Genomic DNA, 16,726 nt, shown 5'->3' on the forward strand with positions numbered 1-16,726 from the left:
AGAGAGAGAGAGAGGGAGAGAGCGCGTACAAACAGGGGAGGGGCGCAGAGAGAGAGACGGGGAGACAGAATCCCAAGCAGGCTCTGTGCTGTCAGCATGGACCCTGATCTGGGGATCTAACCCACAAACCACAAGATCATGACCTGAGTCAAAGTCAGATGCTCAATTGACTGAGCCACCCAGGTGCCCCAAGAAACACTTAGTTTTTATGGGCTACCTGAAAGATTGAACCAGCTTCCGCTAAGTGTTAATGGTATCTTAAGAAGTATCAGGTCAAAAACAATGTCAGTGACTTTCTGGGTTTGCCTAAGATTAGGCACCCTGTTGACTTACACGAGTTACATGAATCAGACTCCATAGGCTGGTTGGACACTGTTCATTCTGAGAATTTTCACACTTATTCTAGTAACAGCTGCTTTTGCCATTGCTGCTTTGTATTGCCTACTTTGATTTTTGTTGTTGTTTCTGTTCTTTTCAGTTTAACCCAAGGCGTCAGGTAGCTTTCTAGGTATTAGATTCCCTCCCATCTGGGAGCTGGATTTCACCTTTTTCTGTCTCATGTCGGCAACCATTGGCCCATCCAATTTCCAGTTTCTAGAACTCTGGAGTCATTAGCTTTTATCATTCTTTGTGTTTTTTTAAAAGACTCTTGAATTTTTTTATACCCTGTTTTTAGTTGAGTTTTATATTTACTTACATGTCACTTTAATGGAATTTGGTAGGAGTAGAACCAAATTCAAGTGTACATTGTTTCTGCTTTACTGGAAATAACCAAAATTACTTTAGAATCAGAAAATGATTAAATCGGGGCACCTGGGTGGCTCAGTCAGTTAAGCATCTGACTTTTTTTTTTTTTTAACGTTTATTTATTTTTGAGAGACAGAACGCAAGCAGGGGAGGGGCAAAGAGAGAGGGAGACACAGAATCCAAAGCAGGCTCCAGGCTCCGAGCTGTCAGCACAGAGCCCGACGCGGGGCTCGAACCCACCCGCAAACCGCGTGATAATGACCTGAGTCGAAGTCGGATTCTCAACCGACTGAGCGACCCAGGCATCCCAAGCATCTGACTCTTGATCTTAGTTCCGTTTTTGATCTCAGAGTTGTGAGTTCAGGCCCTGCATTGGGCTCCATTCTGGGCATGAAGCCTACTTAAAAAAAAAAAAGAAAGAAAGAAAGAAAAGGAAGAAGACGGTTAAGTAGGTGATGTGCCCATGGGGCACCCTTTGCACCAAGCACATAGTGGATGCTTTTCCCACAATCAGGTAATCCAGCTAAGGTACTCTGTCATGGAGAGACTCAGGGGAGGTAGGTAAGCAGTTAACAGGCTCTCTGGGCAGGGGCTGTGGAATCTGCCAGACCAGCAGGCAAGGTACAGGCTGCTGCTGTCTCCACATCCCCGTGCATTCACACCCATCCTCGCTGTGAACTAACCCTTTGTGGGCCTGGAAGAAGTTTAACAATCTTAAAATCTTAAAATCCTTTGATATTTTTTTCTTTGGCTTTTAAGTTGTTAGCATCCACGGCCTCTCAGCTTTGTATTGCCAGATGTGCGTTATCGTCTAGAATCAGTTTTGCTTCCGTGTTAACTATCGTATGGTATGTCCTTAGCTCCTCAGTGGAGAGGGGAGGGCTCACGTACTGTGACTATCCTCAGGACAACTTGCTTGTATGCTTTACCGCTGGGTGATTTCTATTTTAACATGCCCGTGGACCGGGAAATAAATGATGAATACTGGGTTGCCTCTGTGTCTCGAGTGGTTCTAACACTGCAAACAGTTTTGAAACTCAGTACATGAAGCATCATTCATTATTTGCAAACAGAGGCTTAATGTACAGGAAATAAGAGAACCGTCAACATTTTGACTGCCTTTCTGGGTCAGTCTTGTGGTTGATGCTGCTCTTAAGCGTGTACCGATCTTTAACTGACGTTATTTTTCAATCCAGAATTTACTGTTACTTGGAGCCACGGCCATAGAAGATCGCCTTCAGGCAGGTGTTCCAGAAACCATAGCGACTCTATTGAAGGCAGAAATTAAAATATGGGTGTTGACAGGAGACAAACAAGAAACCGCAATTAATATAGGTAAATGCATTTTAAAATTTCCTGATGCTGGTTTTGTATTGTTTTTAAAGTGTGTTATAGAAGTGCCTAGGGCTTCCTCAAAGGCATTGACAGGTGATGTTTTAAGGCCAAGGAAAGTTTACCTAAATCAAATGAAGATGCTCTTGTGAGCATTATCTGCTTGTAGTAAACACTGAAACTCCATCTCCCTGAAATGTAGAATATAGAATTCTATAGAATATAGAATTCAAGTTGTGAAAACTTTTTTTTCTCATCACTTTCTTCACAAAGTTTTAGCCTGAGGCTAAGATGTTTTCACTGAGTTTATTTATTTAATTATTATTTTTTGAGAGGCAGAGTGAAAGTGGGGGGGGTGCAGAGAGAGAGGGAGACACAGAATCGGAAGCAGGCTCCAGGCTCTGAGCTGTCAGCACAGAGCCCGACGCGGGGCTCGAACTCACGAACCATGGGATCATGACCTGAGCCGAAGTTGGATGCCCAACCGACGGGGCCACCCAATCCCTCACTGAGTTTAATATGCATTATGATTTTGGATAATTACGACCACTGGGATGATTTTACCAACCGATGGATTTTCTAAGAGCGCTGTGTCTGTCTTTCCCTTCCCTGCCTGGGTGGGTAACCTCTTTGCTTGCTAAACATCACAGAAAGGAAAATTGAAGAAAGGGAATTTTAAGTCCACATAACTTCATTTATGTTAAAGAGGCACATTTTGAGTTTGGAAGGAGTTGAAATGGCTCATTTTAGGAGGTCTCCTTTCGATCGCTTAAGTTCCCTTGAAGTCCTCTGCCACTTCGAGTGTCATTATGTAGCACCAGCCCAGGTGCGCATGTGATCAAATGAGTATGTGAGACCACGTGACTTATAACGTCTTTATGGAAACAGACTCTGGGTTACAGCTGACTTCGGAAAGGAACATACTGGAACATCCAGGTTTAGGTTACTGTTATCCTGTTTGGAGCGGTCGCCTTGGAATGTTATCAACTGAATCCCATGGTGGCCCTTTCCTTAAACCTTCTGTTTTGAATCAACTCTCCCAGATAACCACAGTTGTAGTCAGTACTTACCCTTTGAAGTGATTTTTTTTTTTTAATAGGCAGGAGTCATTTAATCATTTCTTAGCAAGGTTGTGACTAATCAAATGCAATTTGGGCCCCCACACCACCGAAATTAAAGTCCCAGGCGAGTGACAGGTGATTCATAACCATCTCTGAAGCTTCAGGTATAGACATTACCTATTGATTTGTGTTAGTTGTCCGTCAAATGCGTGTTTCTGGACAAAAGTAGGATGATATTTCTGTGCAGATCCCTCACTATCACTAGAAAATAAAATTCTGTAGCTTGTAGCCCTTTGGTGATGTCAACATTTTTTAAAAAGAAGGTAAACATGTGCTTTTGGGATAATGCCCCTCTCTCTCTATATGTACGTGTTGTCCCTTCAGGTATGATTTCCCATAAAATTTGGGTTAAAATACCTGCTGCTATGTGGTTCCTTTTGTTCATATAGGGCACATAAAGTTGACTGCTGCCCCCAAATACTGAAACTTTAGGGGTGTGCTCTCTGCTCTCTTAGAGCAATATCAAAAGGTAGGTAAAATTGTACTACGGTGATAAGATCTGGAAAACAGAGGTTGAGTGTTCCTGCTGGACTAATGACCTTTTTATGCCCCTAGCCCCAGACGACTTCCTTAAGTGCTTTCTTGTGTTTGCTGTAAGAAGAGAGTGTGAGTGTGCTGGCCGGAAAAAGGCCACTGTCCCTCTCATGGCCTCTCTGCAAAATCACCCTGTCCTTAGGCAGCACCCACGTCCCTTCTCCTGCTTGTCCCTTTTGTCATACCTGAGCATATCAGGGTCTGGAGGAGTTTAGACTACATGCAAATGAAAGCAAAGGCTTAAAAGTCAACCCAGAAAAAAAAAAATGGATTGTAATTCCTAAAGGAAAGTTTGACTTGAAGGCTGTGAGGCTTGTCTGAGGCTTATGAGATAATTGAAAACCTATCTGAAGAGTTTGTAAAAATCATGGTGATAGTATTTTGTGCTTTTTTATCAAAGAGAGCGTAGCAACATTTGTAGCTTGGGGACCAGGAGTATTCACAGCCATTAGATATTTTAAAATTGATCTTTTCTTAGCAAATCCTCTACAGGACCACATGGAGGTGATGCATCCTGTTCATAGATAAGCTGATGACTTTACCAAAGTCTTGTATTCTGGAGTTTTTTTTCTACTCACATATTTTTCTAGTGTGTCAGAATTCAAGCAGATCTTTGGTGTTACAAAGTATGCATCCAACAGCCGGGGAACTGATGTTCTTTGAAAGAGCTCTGAGTTACTTTTTCACTTTGCATTCAGAACTCACTGTTCTAGTGCAACAATGATTTCAGGAGTAGATTTCTTAGCGCCCCTTACCCATTTAGCGCATCCCCCCTCCCACAACCCCTCCCTCCAGTAACCCTCAGTTCTCCATATTTATGAGTCTCTTCTGTTTTGTCCCCCTCTCTGTTTTTATATTATTTTTGTTTCCCTTCCCTTATGTTCATCTGTTTTGTCTCTTAAAGTCCTCATATGAGTGAAGTCATACGATTTTTGTCTTTCTCTAACTTCACTTAGCATAATACCCTCCGGTTCCATCCACTTAGTTGCAAATGGCAAGATGTCATTCTTTTTGATGGCCGAGTAACACTCCATTGTATATATATACCACATCTTCTTTATCCATTCATAGATAAGCTGAATTTATCTTCTTTTTTTTTTTTTTTAATTTTTTTTTTTCAACATTTTTTATTTATTTTTGGGACAGAGAGAGACAGAGCATGAACGGGGGAGGGGCAGAGAGAGAGGGAGACACAGAATCGGAAACAGGCTCCAGGCTCCGAGCCATCAGCCCAGAGCCTGACGCGGGGCTCAAACTCACGGACCGCGAGATCGTGACCTGGCTGAAGTCGGATGCTTAACCGACTGCGCCACCCAGGCGCCCCTGAATTTATCTTCTTTATCCATTCATCCCTCGATGGACATTTGGGCTCTTTCCATACTTTGGCTATTGTTGATAGTGCTGCTATAAACATGGGGGTGCACGTGTCCCTTCGAAACAGCACACCTGTATCCCTTGGATAAATGCCTAGTAGTGCCATTGCTGGGTCCTAGGGTAGTTCTATTTTTAGTTTTTTGAGGAACCTCCATACTGTTTCCCAGAGTGGCTGCACCAGCTCGCATTGCCACCAACAACGCAAAAGAGATCCTCTTTCTCCGCATCCTCGCCAACATCTGTCGTTGCCTGAGTTGTTAATGTTGGCCATTCTGACAGGTGTCAGGTGGTATCTCATTGTGGTTTTGATTTGTATTTCCCTGATGATGAGGGATGTGGAGCATTTTTTCATGTGTCAGTTGGCCACCTGGATGTCTTCCTTGGAGAAGTGTCTATTCATGTCTTTTGCCCATTTCTTCACTGGATTATTTGTTTTTTGGGTGTTGAGTTTGATAAGTTCTTTATAGATTTTGGATACTAACCCTTTATCTGATAGTCATTTGCAAATATCTTCTCCCATTCTGTTGGTTGCCTTTTAGTTTTGCTGAGTGTTTCCTTTGCTGTGCAGAAGCTTTTTATTTTGATGAGGTCCCAGTAGTTCATTTTTCCTTTTGTTGCCCTTGCCTCTGGAGACGTGTCAAGTAAGAAGTTGCTGCGGCCAAGATCAAAGAAGTTTTTGCCTGCTTTCTCCTCGAGGATGTTGATGGCTTCCTGTCTTACATTGAGGTCTTTCATCCATTTTGAGTTTATTTTTGGGTATGGTGTAAGAAAGTGGTCCAGGTTCATTCTTCTGCATGTCGCTGTCCAGTTTTCCCAGCACCACTTGCTGAAGAGACTGTCTTTATTCCATTGGCTATTCTTTCCTGCTTTGTCAAAGATTAGTTGGCCATACGTTTGTGGGTCCATTTCTGGGTTCTCTATTTTCATTGATCTGAGTGTCTGTTCTTGTGCCAGTACCACACTGTCTTGATGATTACAGCTTTGTAGTATAGGACAAGAGAGCAAATTAATGGAATATCTGCCCAGTGCCAGCGCTCTGCTAGGAGTGCCTTCTGAACATGGTCTTCAGTCTTTACATCTCAACGGTCTTCTGGCTCAAAGGGGAAGTTCAGTGTTTATGAAAGTTACGTTGTATTTAATGACCAAGCTAGTATGAGGTCTCAGGGCCCCTCAGTTCTGGTGCAGGGCTCATTTTACACGGATTCACATAGCTTTCTCTGAAATTTGAAGACTGGGGGAGAATGGTATAATATATCATCTGTTCCAGGAGGCACGTTGTTATTATATGGCAGTGTCCTGAAATTGGGATGTCTTATGATCGTTGACTCTTACGGTTTAGTAACATTTTCTTAGTGGTACGTAGAGTAAGCGTTACCTTTGGAGATGACGCTAGGTGTTTGGGGTTGTTCGTTTTCTTCAGCATTTATCTGTCATACTCTAATACATATTTCTAAAATGTAACTTTTAGTTCATACCTTGGAAATATTTAGTCAAATTAAATTCCAGGATATTTATGTCTCTGAGGAGCCAGTGAGTACTATATAGACAGTCATCTTGCCTGTGGGTTTTAGGTAGTTTGGAACTGGCACGGTGCCAGAATCCTGCTGCACCAGGCTTGAATTTGTGCTAACTAGCTATGTTTCAAGGAGTTGGCAATTTTCTTTTTTAGCTTAAGAACTTGGCATCCGTTAGTCTAAAGTGAAATTTCAGATGTAGCCTTTGTGAATTGTGTCATTTCCTTATTACCACTGGATATAACATCTATTCAATAGATGTGACGTCCTCAGAATCTGTGATTTTTTTTTTTTTTCTAATGGATATAGGATGAGTGAGAAAAAAAATCCTAGTGTGATTCCATTTTAAAGCCATTAGGCGGGAAAGAGCTTTCATTGTAAACTATTCCTAAGTTGTAATTCCGCACCCTACTCCCCCACCCCTCATTTTTTACTCATCATTTAATGCTTCTGAGCCATGTCTTACAGTCTTGGAAGTTTAATTTTTAGAAAGTAAATATGGTGCCTGCTTATCCTATTATTGCCCGTTGCAAGGAAGACAGGTGTCTGTTTTCAGTGAAGCTGGGATGTTGTTTGGCGGTGATCTCAGTCTGAGTGTTTTTTTTTTTCACAAAAAAGTCAGATATGTTATATCTTGATCACCTGCAGCTGGTGTTGTTGCCAGACGTTCCAGTACAGGCTTGGGGGACCCGCATTCCCTAATTGGGGCGCGAGTTCATCCTGAGCCAAAACAGAGTGAAATAGATGATAAAGTACTAACTGCACAGCACAGACATTAAGCATGACTGGTGTTACTAATAGTTACCGAGTGAATGTTGGCTATACTGCACCAAATACTGTGCTGAGTCATTTGTGTCTGTTTTATATTTGAATCCCCTGAGACAGCCATCATTCCCCCTTTTAAAGATAGAACTGAGGCACAGAAATACCAAGCAACTTATTAGCCTACATCACAGAAGTGGGAAGATGCTGAAAATCTGAGCATGGACCTGTGATACTTGATATTTACTTCCCAGAAGGAAAAATACCTGAGCCAAAAAAGAGAAAGGAAGGCTTCGAGGTTTCCAACTTGAACCTTCAAGGGTTAAAAAAAAAAAAAAAAAAAAAAAAAAAGTCTGAGCATAGAATGGGTCAGGATGGCCCAGTCTGTGAGGCGAGGCTGAGGTCCTGTGCTCTTACGTGGAGTAGCCTTTTCCTGAGAAGGATCTGGAGGGAAAGGTGCCCAGGTGTGTGGTTTTGGGGATGAGCCCTGGTTCTCTGGATGATGAAGGACTCTGAGCTTCGTTGGCCCCCTCTGGAATAGATTAGGAATATCCTCTTTCATCATCCATTCCTGATGTCTGGCAGTGCGTTTCATACATTTATACTCAAGTATTGGTCAGATTCTCTCTGAAAATAGTTAGGACCAACAACACACTTACTAAGGGTTTGGAACCAGCCTGAATTTCAGGGATGGGTAGGTTGATGAATCTGAGCCTAAGATCCATGGTTAGTAAGGATAAAGTGTACCTAACCCTCCCAGAAATGTCTCCAGAGAAATCTGGATTTAGGTGTCTTTGACGATGTGAGTTTATCTCAAAAAAAAAAAAAAAAAAAAGGGACCGATTTCAGAATCTGAGAGATTTGGTTTGGTGATACTTCCTAGCGTGGATGATTATTTTCTTAAAATGCAGTCCTGCTCTAAGTACCATAGAGTCTGAAATATTTTGATTTCTTTGGATGTTGATTATACTCAGGTAGCAGAAAGACTAAACACTTTCGTAGCGTGCTGTTAATTTCAGCTGTAGTAAAAAGTAAAATCCCAGAGGTTCTCTTCCTAGTGATTTTATGGCCGTTTTGTTAGATTGCAAGATTAAAGAGCTAGACCTCAATTTACAAGTGCGGATTGACATTTCATACCTGGCCCTTCTCCAGGAGTTGATCTCATTTTATCCACAAACATTAGAAATCAAGCACGCCAAACTGGGGTTGACATAATTTAATTTGCCACATTAGCTAAGTCACAATTAACTGTGTTAGACTTCCGTGTTCTGTCTAGTGCAGGTGTTTTGTGTGATAATTCTCTACGCAGAATCTCACTTCATTTTCTAAATTGAAAAAAAACGCGTTTCCAGAAACCTTGAGTTCTGTATATTTAAATTCGCAGAAGTGTCGGTGGCTTTATTTATTGCCCTGTTCCCTGAAACGGCTAGAAAACCTTTTAAGAGTTTTTCCATAATATCTTTGTGCAGCTTCAGTTGTCAAGCGGCATTTTGCGTCGACTGAAAAATATAAAATAAATCAGCAAGTTAGGGCTTAAAAATTATAGCTCGCTTCTACAGCTGTTGTTCAAATCAAAATCCACCAGCAAATCCTTTTGTGTTAGTTATACTAAATTTGTAACAGTCTATGTTGCGTGACGTTACTGGAAGTCTCTGGGGTATACAGAAGGAGTGAGCCTACCATAGTGGGAAATAATTAAAGTTGCAACATCGCCTTTTGTAAATGAAAATAAAGTGTGGACCTCCCTTCTGAGCCTAATCTAAGAACTTCTAGGAAAGAAGAATACGTTTGTAAAATTTTAACGGTCAACAAAGACTTCACTTATGTCAATCCTATGAGGCAGGACTTTGAAAGGCATTCTGGGAAAGTCTGATTTTTACTCATCACTGCTATTAAAATACAGACTTGAACAAGTTTTAAAATGTTAGAAAATTGTTAAATGTTTCCGCCTGCCCTCCCCCCCCTTTTTTTTTTTTTTTGTCTTCTAGGTTAAACAGGTACTTGCCCATGTGGTCTTACGATTTTAGATTCTTCAGTTTGTTTTAGTTTTTAAAATGATGAGAAGTGGTTTTAACAAGTGAATTAATCTCGTTCCCTTGAGGTAACCATTGTTAATGGTCTGAACTATATCTTTATGGTATTGCTTTTAAAAAATATTCTTCTGAAATATCAAATATTCTTCTGAAATGACAAACGTTAGTGAAGGATATACTTTGTACGTTCCAAAATAAACATATTTATTGTCTCTTTCCTAAAAAGAAAAAAATAAAAACCAAAAGGCTTTTCCTGGTCTTAATTTTTCTAGGTGTCTTAAAGTCTGTTTGGTGCCTTTTAATAGGGTTTCCTCCACATCAAAAAAAAGCCCCGCTGAGTAGAATTGTCACATAAATGCAGTAGTTCTGGGACTGGCCCATTAGTTAAATGCTTGTCTCCTTTTCCAGTTAAATATAGCATCTGTAGGAACGGATATTTTAGCTGTTCTGTGGAGAACAATCCAGGCTCCTCCTCGCTTCAGGAATAGCTCTGGTTAAGCCCCTTCCTTGAGATTGTCACCCAGGTACTGGCTCGAAGATTGTAATTCTCGTTGCTGATGATTGGTTTCCTGTCTCCGTAATCATCAATCCTTTATCTTTAGGTACTGAGGGTGGGGGGGAAAGACTTGCTGTGAGGGCCAATTTTCTAGGTGGGAGGATTCTTTTCTTGCCTTTTCTCAATGAGCTAGATTGCGACGAAGGTTGGTGAAAAGCGCCAGTTCTCTCAAGGGGCACTGAAGAGGGGGGACGGTATAGCCTGAAGAGAGTAGACTCCTGACAGACGTCTGGGTCCTAGGACCTGCTGGAGCTGCCTCCTTCCCACAGTGCCTGGATTTCAGGGGGCCGGGCTCTCCTCCTGGTCTGTGGGGTCACCGAGCATCTCCAGATGTTTGGCAGTAGACTGCAAAGCCTGAGTAGGGAAGTGGTTCAGAGAAAACATGTTCACCTCCTGGGAGGAGAAGTCGAAGAGCCACTTGCTTAACCTATAGAGAGAACTCTTTAAAAATAGGATGGAAACGATCGATAGGGATCAGTGTGGGAATACATACTTTTTTGTTTCAGGGGAATTTTCTTTTTTAAACTCCATTTGATTCTTGAAATGCACCTTGCTTTGAACTTGGGGGAGGAAGAGAGATTCCCCGGTTGTGTGATCGATCGTAGTCCTTTGAAACCTGATGTGAGAATTACCTGCTTTGTTAAACAAACACACGAGGGCTCTTGATAGTACGGTAGGCTCCTTTATGCCGATTTGCAAGCACCGTTAACGTCCATGTGTCTCCCTAACGGTGCTGTTTTTTACGGATAATCCAAGGCTTATCCTGCCGTCCTCCAAAGATGAGGAAAACTCCACGGAAAATTGACAAATGTGTATTTTAGCCTTTGGTCACGGAAACCTTCCCAACCAGTTCTATCTCAGTGGTCTGCAAGAATCAAAATCTGCTCAAAGAACTCTCTTTTCCTGCTCCTCACGCTTGTCCAATTCTTCCGTGTTCCTCGACAGGCTTAAAATGGTGATAAGGAAGACCCAAGAAGGGAGGATGAGTTTACACAGCTATTGGAGAGTGATGAGTTCATGGAAGGAATGATAAACTCCCTAATGTTGCTTCTTCCTCTTATTCTAGGATATTCCTGCCGGTTGGTGTCACAGAATATGGCCCTTATCCTATTGAAGGAGGATTCCCTGGATGTAAGTCGTTTTTCAAACGTTGTATGTGTCTTGTACCGTATTAAACTCTTCATGTATTTATCACTACTATAACTGATGAGGGTGTTTTGTTTTGTTTTGTTTTTTTACTAAAAATTATAAAACTACTCTGTGTATTGTTATTTATGAACAGATGTCGTAATCTCTTATCTTTAAACACCAGAATAGTAAATTTGGAGCACTGCTTAAAGGTACTTCTCCTTTGTGCATCTAGAATTGTGCATTTACGATGTTGACGGGACCTGTTACGATTTACGTTAAGTGGGGACGGTCGACTCCAGAGTTACCAAGGAGACTTGCAGGATTTTCTTTCTAGCCCAAACTTTAACATAAAGATAATATTCAAGTGTCCAGAGTTGTTTGAATTTATATAGGAATAGGCTGCTTTCCCCCAACATTCCAGTGCCACTAGCTCATGCAGAATTGAACAGCATGGTTCTCTGAGCATGTCATAGACCTGTACCCACCTGGGCGTGGCCTAAAGCTTCTGATGAGACCACGGGAACCGATCTGGGGCTAAACAGTGACCTGGGAAGTAGTTTGATATGAAGACATCAGCTGAACAACGAAATCCCATTTGTCAGGACTCGTAACAAGGGCTTGTTACTGCCTGGAACCCAGGGCCACCCTTCGGGCAGTGTATTTAAAGCCTCTTTTAGGAGCAGATGACAGGGTTAGTGAAAAGGATGAGATCTAGTACAGAGATGTTTATAGTCGGAGACCGGGGAGGCCGTGAATCCTACCGTGAAGGCCAACACACAGAGCGCCTCTTCAGGTGGCGAGTCCGTGTGCCCGCGATGCTGTTCGATGGCTTGGGAGCTTCAGGATCGATCTCAGGGTGCCTCTTACCCTTGTTTGCGTCACTGCCTGCCAGAAGCCCAAACCTCCCGGGTCATCCCTCCTCTCCTGGACCCTAATTCTCCAGCTCTGGGGTAGTGAAGAACCTCCCTTCTACCCAGTGTTGGCTTCTCCCAAGCACCCCCATCCCACTTGCCTTTATTCTTGTCTAAAGAACTTCTGATCGCTAGAAATAATATATATTATTATTAATATAATAAAAATATATAAACTGTGATGAAACACATGTAGAATTCGCCATCTTAGGCATTAAGTACACAGTTCAGTGGCATTCAATATGTTGTTGTGTCATCACCATCTGTCTCCAGAACTCTCTTCGTCTCACAAAATTAGAGCTCGGTCCCCCTAAAACAGCAGCTCCTCACTTCCTCCCCAGTGAGCCCCTGGCTCAACCACCATTCTGCTCTCTGTCTCTGAATTTGACTACCCTGGTATGTCCGCTAAGTGGAATCATACCATATTTGTCTTTTTGCGACTGGCTTATTTCACTTAGCATAATGTCCTCAACTCATCTATTTTATAGCCTGTGTCAGATGGTCCATCCTTTATGACTGGATAATATTCTGTTACATGTGTAGCTCATGTATGGCTTATCCGTTTGTTTGTCAATGGCAACTTGGGTGGTTTCTGCCTCTGGGCTGTTGAGAGTGCTGCTTCTACGAACGTGAGCGTTCAACTATCTCTTAAAGACCCTTCAGTTATTTGGAGCATCTGCTCAGAGGTGGAATTGCTGGATCATACGGTAGCTTTGTGTTGACTTATTTTAAGGAACTAGCTCGCCGTTTCTATAGCAGGTGCTCCGTTGCACATCCCCACCAGCGGTGAACGAGGGTTCCAGTGTCTCCACATCCTCACCAACATGTGTCATTTTGTGGGTTTTTTTTTTTTGTAGTAGCCATCTTGGTGGGCACGAAGTGGTATCCCACTGTGATTTCGGTTTGATTTCCCTAAATGGTTAGTGATGTCGAACGTCTGGTCGTGGGCTTAGTGGCCATTTGTAGATCTTCTTTGGAGAAATGTCTAGTCAGTCCTTTGCCTGTTGAAAAAATTGGATTTTTTGCTTTTTCATTTTTGTGAAACACTTTATATTGGGTCTGGCTCGCTCGAGTCCCTTAAAACGTGAAAATATAAGGTTCATAGAGCTAAAAATCTGATTTAAAAAAAAATTTTTTTTTTTAACGTTTATTTATTTTTGAGACAGAGAGAGACAGCATGAACGGGGGAGGGTCAGAGAGAGGGAGACACAGAATCCGAAACAGGCTCCAGGCTCTGAGCTGTCAGCGCAGAGCCCGACGCGGGGCTCGAACTCACGGATCGCGAGATCGTGACCTGGGCCGAAGTCGGCTGCTGAACCGACTGAGCCACCCAGGCGCCCCAAAATCTGATTTTTTAAAAAAAACTGGTCATGTCAAAGACAATGCTTTTCACAGGTACTCTGTAAACGTTTGAATGATTGGACCAACTTTAGATCATTTTCCAGTTACTGGCTAGAACTTGTGTTTAAAAGGTCACGCTGATGAGGCAGTGGCTATCTACCACATAGGTACATCTGTCTGTCTGTGGATGGGCTGCATGCAAGGTGTCTTTAGGAGGGAATCGAAACTGAGGAGAACAGCTTGGTGGTAGAGAGGAGAGGGGAGAGCTGGTGCAGAGAGGGGGACTAGAACCGTGGGGGAACCAACTAGCCTGTGAGAACACCCAGATGTCTATGCCAGGAGCTTACTTGTTGGCCAATGATCTTCGGGTTCCAAGGCATCCACAATCTTAAACCAAGCCTATTATGTGATGGTAACTCAGAAGTGAGCCTGTATTTTCCTTTTATGCCAAGTGTACTCTGGGACCCGAGAGATGGGCTTTGACTCTACCCGGCACTATGAGGCTCTAAGTACAAACTGGGAATTTTTTTTTTAAATGTTTACTTCTTTTTTGAGAGGGGGGGAAGGTGCAGAAAGGGAGGGGGGCAGAGGATCCAAAGCAGGCTCCACACTGACAGTAGAGAGCCTGATGCGGGCCTCCCAAGTCACGCAGTGTGAGATCGTGACCTGAGCCAAAGTCGGGCGCTCCACCAACTGAGCCAGCCAGGCACCCCCACATCGGGACTTTTCGTTGACCTAGATCATGGAGTGATTTGTGAGGCCAGACAGGTTTTGGGGGATGTGACTGGCTGCCCTTGGAAGCCTGTTAAGAATTCTTCTTTCTAACCAGTGTTGAACGTCTGGTTTTAGTGTAATGACTTCCACCTACTCGGTATCTGCTGAACAGAGGTACAATTTCTATGTATTTTTTTGTTCCATCCTCCAAGCCCGGGGGGTATTCCCTATTTTTGACTAGAGTCCTTGTTCCCTTCTCCCTCATTCTTTAGTTGGGTTGAAGGCATTCCTGTTCTCAAAATATTTTATTGGTAGGTGTGGAATAGGAGTCCTGGGGAAATAAATTAGGTGTGTACCAGATCCCTGTGGAGCTCCCAAGTTGAGCTTTTTAGGCTGCGGGGCTCTGAGGATGAAGCAGACCAGACAGGGACAAAGGAAGGGGCCCAAGAGTTAGAAGCATTGGGCCTAGGTCCCCTTACTTTGCCTCACATATAAGTGGGAGAGAATAACGGGGATTACCTCAAAGGGCCAGATCTGGCATCCATCACTTTCACTTGACCGACAAATATGTCCGGGGTAGAACTCCAAATGCTTGTAAATGATCAGGATTTATCTCTCTGCTTTGAGTTAGTCACCTGTTGCCAAAACAACATCTAAGCTCTGTAATACAGATGAGATTGGGGGTCTTTGAAACCGGGCCGGGAGGGTGGTGGATCATACGTACCCCAGGGGAGCACTAGACGATGATGCATTAGGATGCCAGAAGAAAATGTGCTTTTTCTTTTTTTAAGTTTAAAAAAAAAAGTGCCGTGAAGTCAGCTTCATTGATGATCACATATAGGTTGGCACTGGCACACCCAATCCTATTTCAGGTGCCCTGATTAGAAATGGGCCTGGGAGGGGGCGCCTGGGGGGCTCAGTCGGTTGAGCATCCGGCTTGGGCTCAGGTCATGATCTCATGGTCCGTGAGTTCGAGCCCCACGTCGGGGTCTGTGCTGACAGCTCGGAGCCTGGAGCCTGTTTCAGATTCTGTGTCTCCCTCTTCCTCTGCCCCTCCCCTGCTCACACTCTGACTCTGTCTTTCAATAGTAAATAAATGTTAACAACAACAAAAAAAAAAAAAAAAAAAAGGAAATGGGCCTGGGAGGAGTGGGTAGGAGGAGGGAGGCATGGAGTGCAAGGAAGAAGAGTGGACACTGGGGCAATCACTCTTTGGTTTGCGAAATATTGCCCTTTGCGTGTACTGGTTAAGTGGATTTGTGGGCCACGTTTAGTTTTGCGAAAACTGACTCTCCCAAGATACCAGCTTACGTGGATCCCTGTTTAAAACAAAAAAAGGATTGGGGGTAACACTAGTGTCAGCAGAAGCCACACCGATATGGCATGCTAGTTCAGGCTTTTCTTCAGCTACTGGATGAGTTGAGTCAGTTATCAGATCTCCCAAGTTAAACAAATTTCAGAATTACTCAGGAGGCCATTGTCATTAATCTTGAATCTTTTCAAAAACGTATATGGTGTCTTGAAATGTTAGCTGTGGTGACTAAAAAAACCCTCTCAGGATTCATGAGGCTTTTAAAACTGAGAATGAGGAGTATGAGAATAAAATTGTACAGTTTTATTAGCAGTGGATAAAAACATCTAATATTCAAGTTACTCTCCATATTTCACAAAACCGGCTAGCTATCGACTGAAGACATCCTTTGATACTTGACAAGAAGCGCCACGCCTTTGGGGGAGCATTTGTGTACCCTCCAGTAATACAGATAAAATAACACAGCCACAATTAAAACAAAGATGCACGGAAGACCTACAGAAAATCTTGCTGGGGTTTTCTGAGGAACAGGTAATTGAGCAAAGTGTGAGATGTAGGAGATTTGTTCCATATTTGGGTGAAAGTGTAGCTGTTTCTAAAATGGGTTAACTTACGGGGTGCCTGGGTGGCTCAGTCGGTTGAGGGTCCGACTTCAGCTCAGGTCATGATCTCACAGCTCGTGAGTTCGAGCCCCGTGTCAGGCTCTGTGCTGATAGCTCGGAGCCTGGAGCCTGCTTCGGATTCTGTGCCCCTCTCTCTCTCTCTGCCCCAACCCACTCACATTCTGTCTCTGTCTCAAAAATAAATAAACATTAAAAAATAAATAAAATGGGTTAACTTACATACACACAGACACACAAATTCTAGCTTTGATTGAGCCGTCAAAGGAAAGATGTATTGGTAAGGATATATTCTGAGCAAAATATTATTTCTTTAACACAAGTTTTATGAAATGAGTATGTATCATCACTGATGGGATGGTCTCTTAGGAATGAAAGTGGAATCCTGTAAAATTCACTAGTGACCTCGGTGGCAGAGACTGCGTTTGCCAGCATCCTTCTGGCTGGATGGGACTCTGAGATTTCATTCTCACCGGCAGCATGTGAGCAGAAGTGAGATGGGAAATTTCTGCATTACCCGGTGAAAAGGAAATCCCTGGCCCTGGTGTCTTGGTTCTTTCCATTTTGTTGACTGCAAATGGCACCCGCTAGAGTCTCTTTGGAAGTGACTGTATTGAGGAAGCTCCATATCAAGGAAGGCAGAGTTATCTCACTGCTTCAGGTCCCTGGATGACTTTGAAGAGCAGAGAATCTGAAGATTGTGTGTGTGTGTGTGTGTGTGTGT

The 16,726-nt window shown here is 43.0% G+C and overlaps 1 protein-coding gene across 1 annotated transcript in view; it reads left to right on the forward strand.

Annotated features, from left to right (window-relative positions):
- The window catches only part of LOC125934215 (phospholipid-transporting ATPase IB), a 433,509-nt gene that overhangs the window by 113,175 nt on the left and 303,608 nt on the right, over positions 1-16,726 (forward strand). The window contains exons 23-24 of the mRNA XM_049647534.1: positions 1,944-2,082; positions 11,040-11,104. Of these exons, the coding sequence (XP_049503491.1) occupies positions 1,944-2,082; positions 11,040-11,104 (204 nt within the window). The remainder of the gene's footprint in view (positions 1-1,943; positions 2,083-11,039; positions 11,105-16,726) is intronic.

The sequence above is a fragment of the Panthera uncia genome (assembly GCF_023721935.1).
Source record: "Panthera uncia isolate 11264 chromosome A1 unlocalized genomic scaffold, Puncia_PCG_1.0 HiC_scaffold_16, whole genome shotgun sequence".
Lineage (NCBI taxonomy): Eukaryota > Metazoa > Chordata > Mammalia > Carnivora > Felidae > Panthera > Panthera uncia.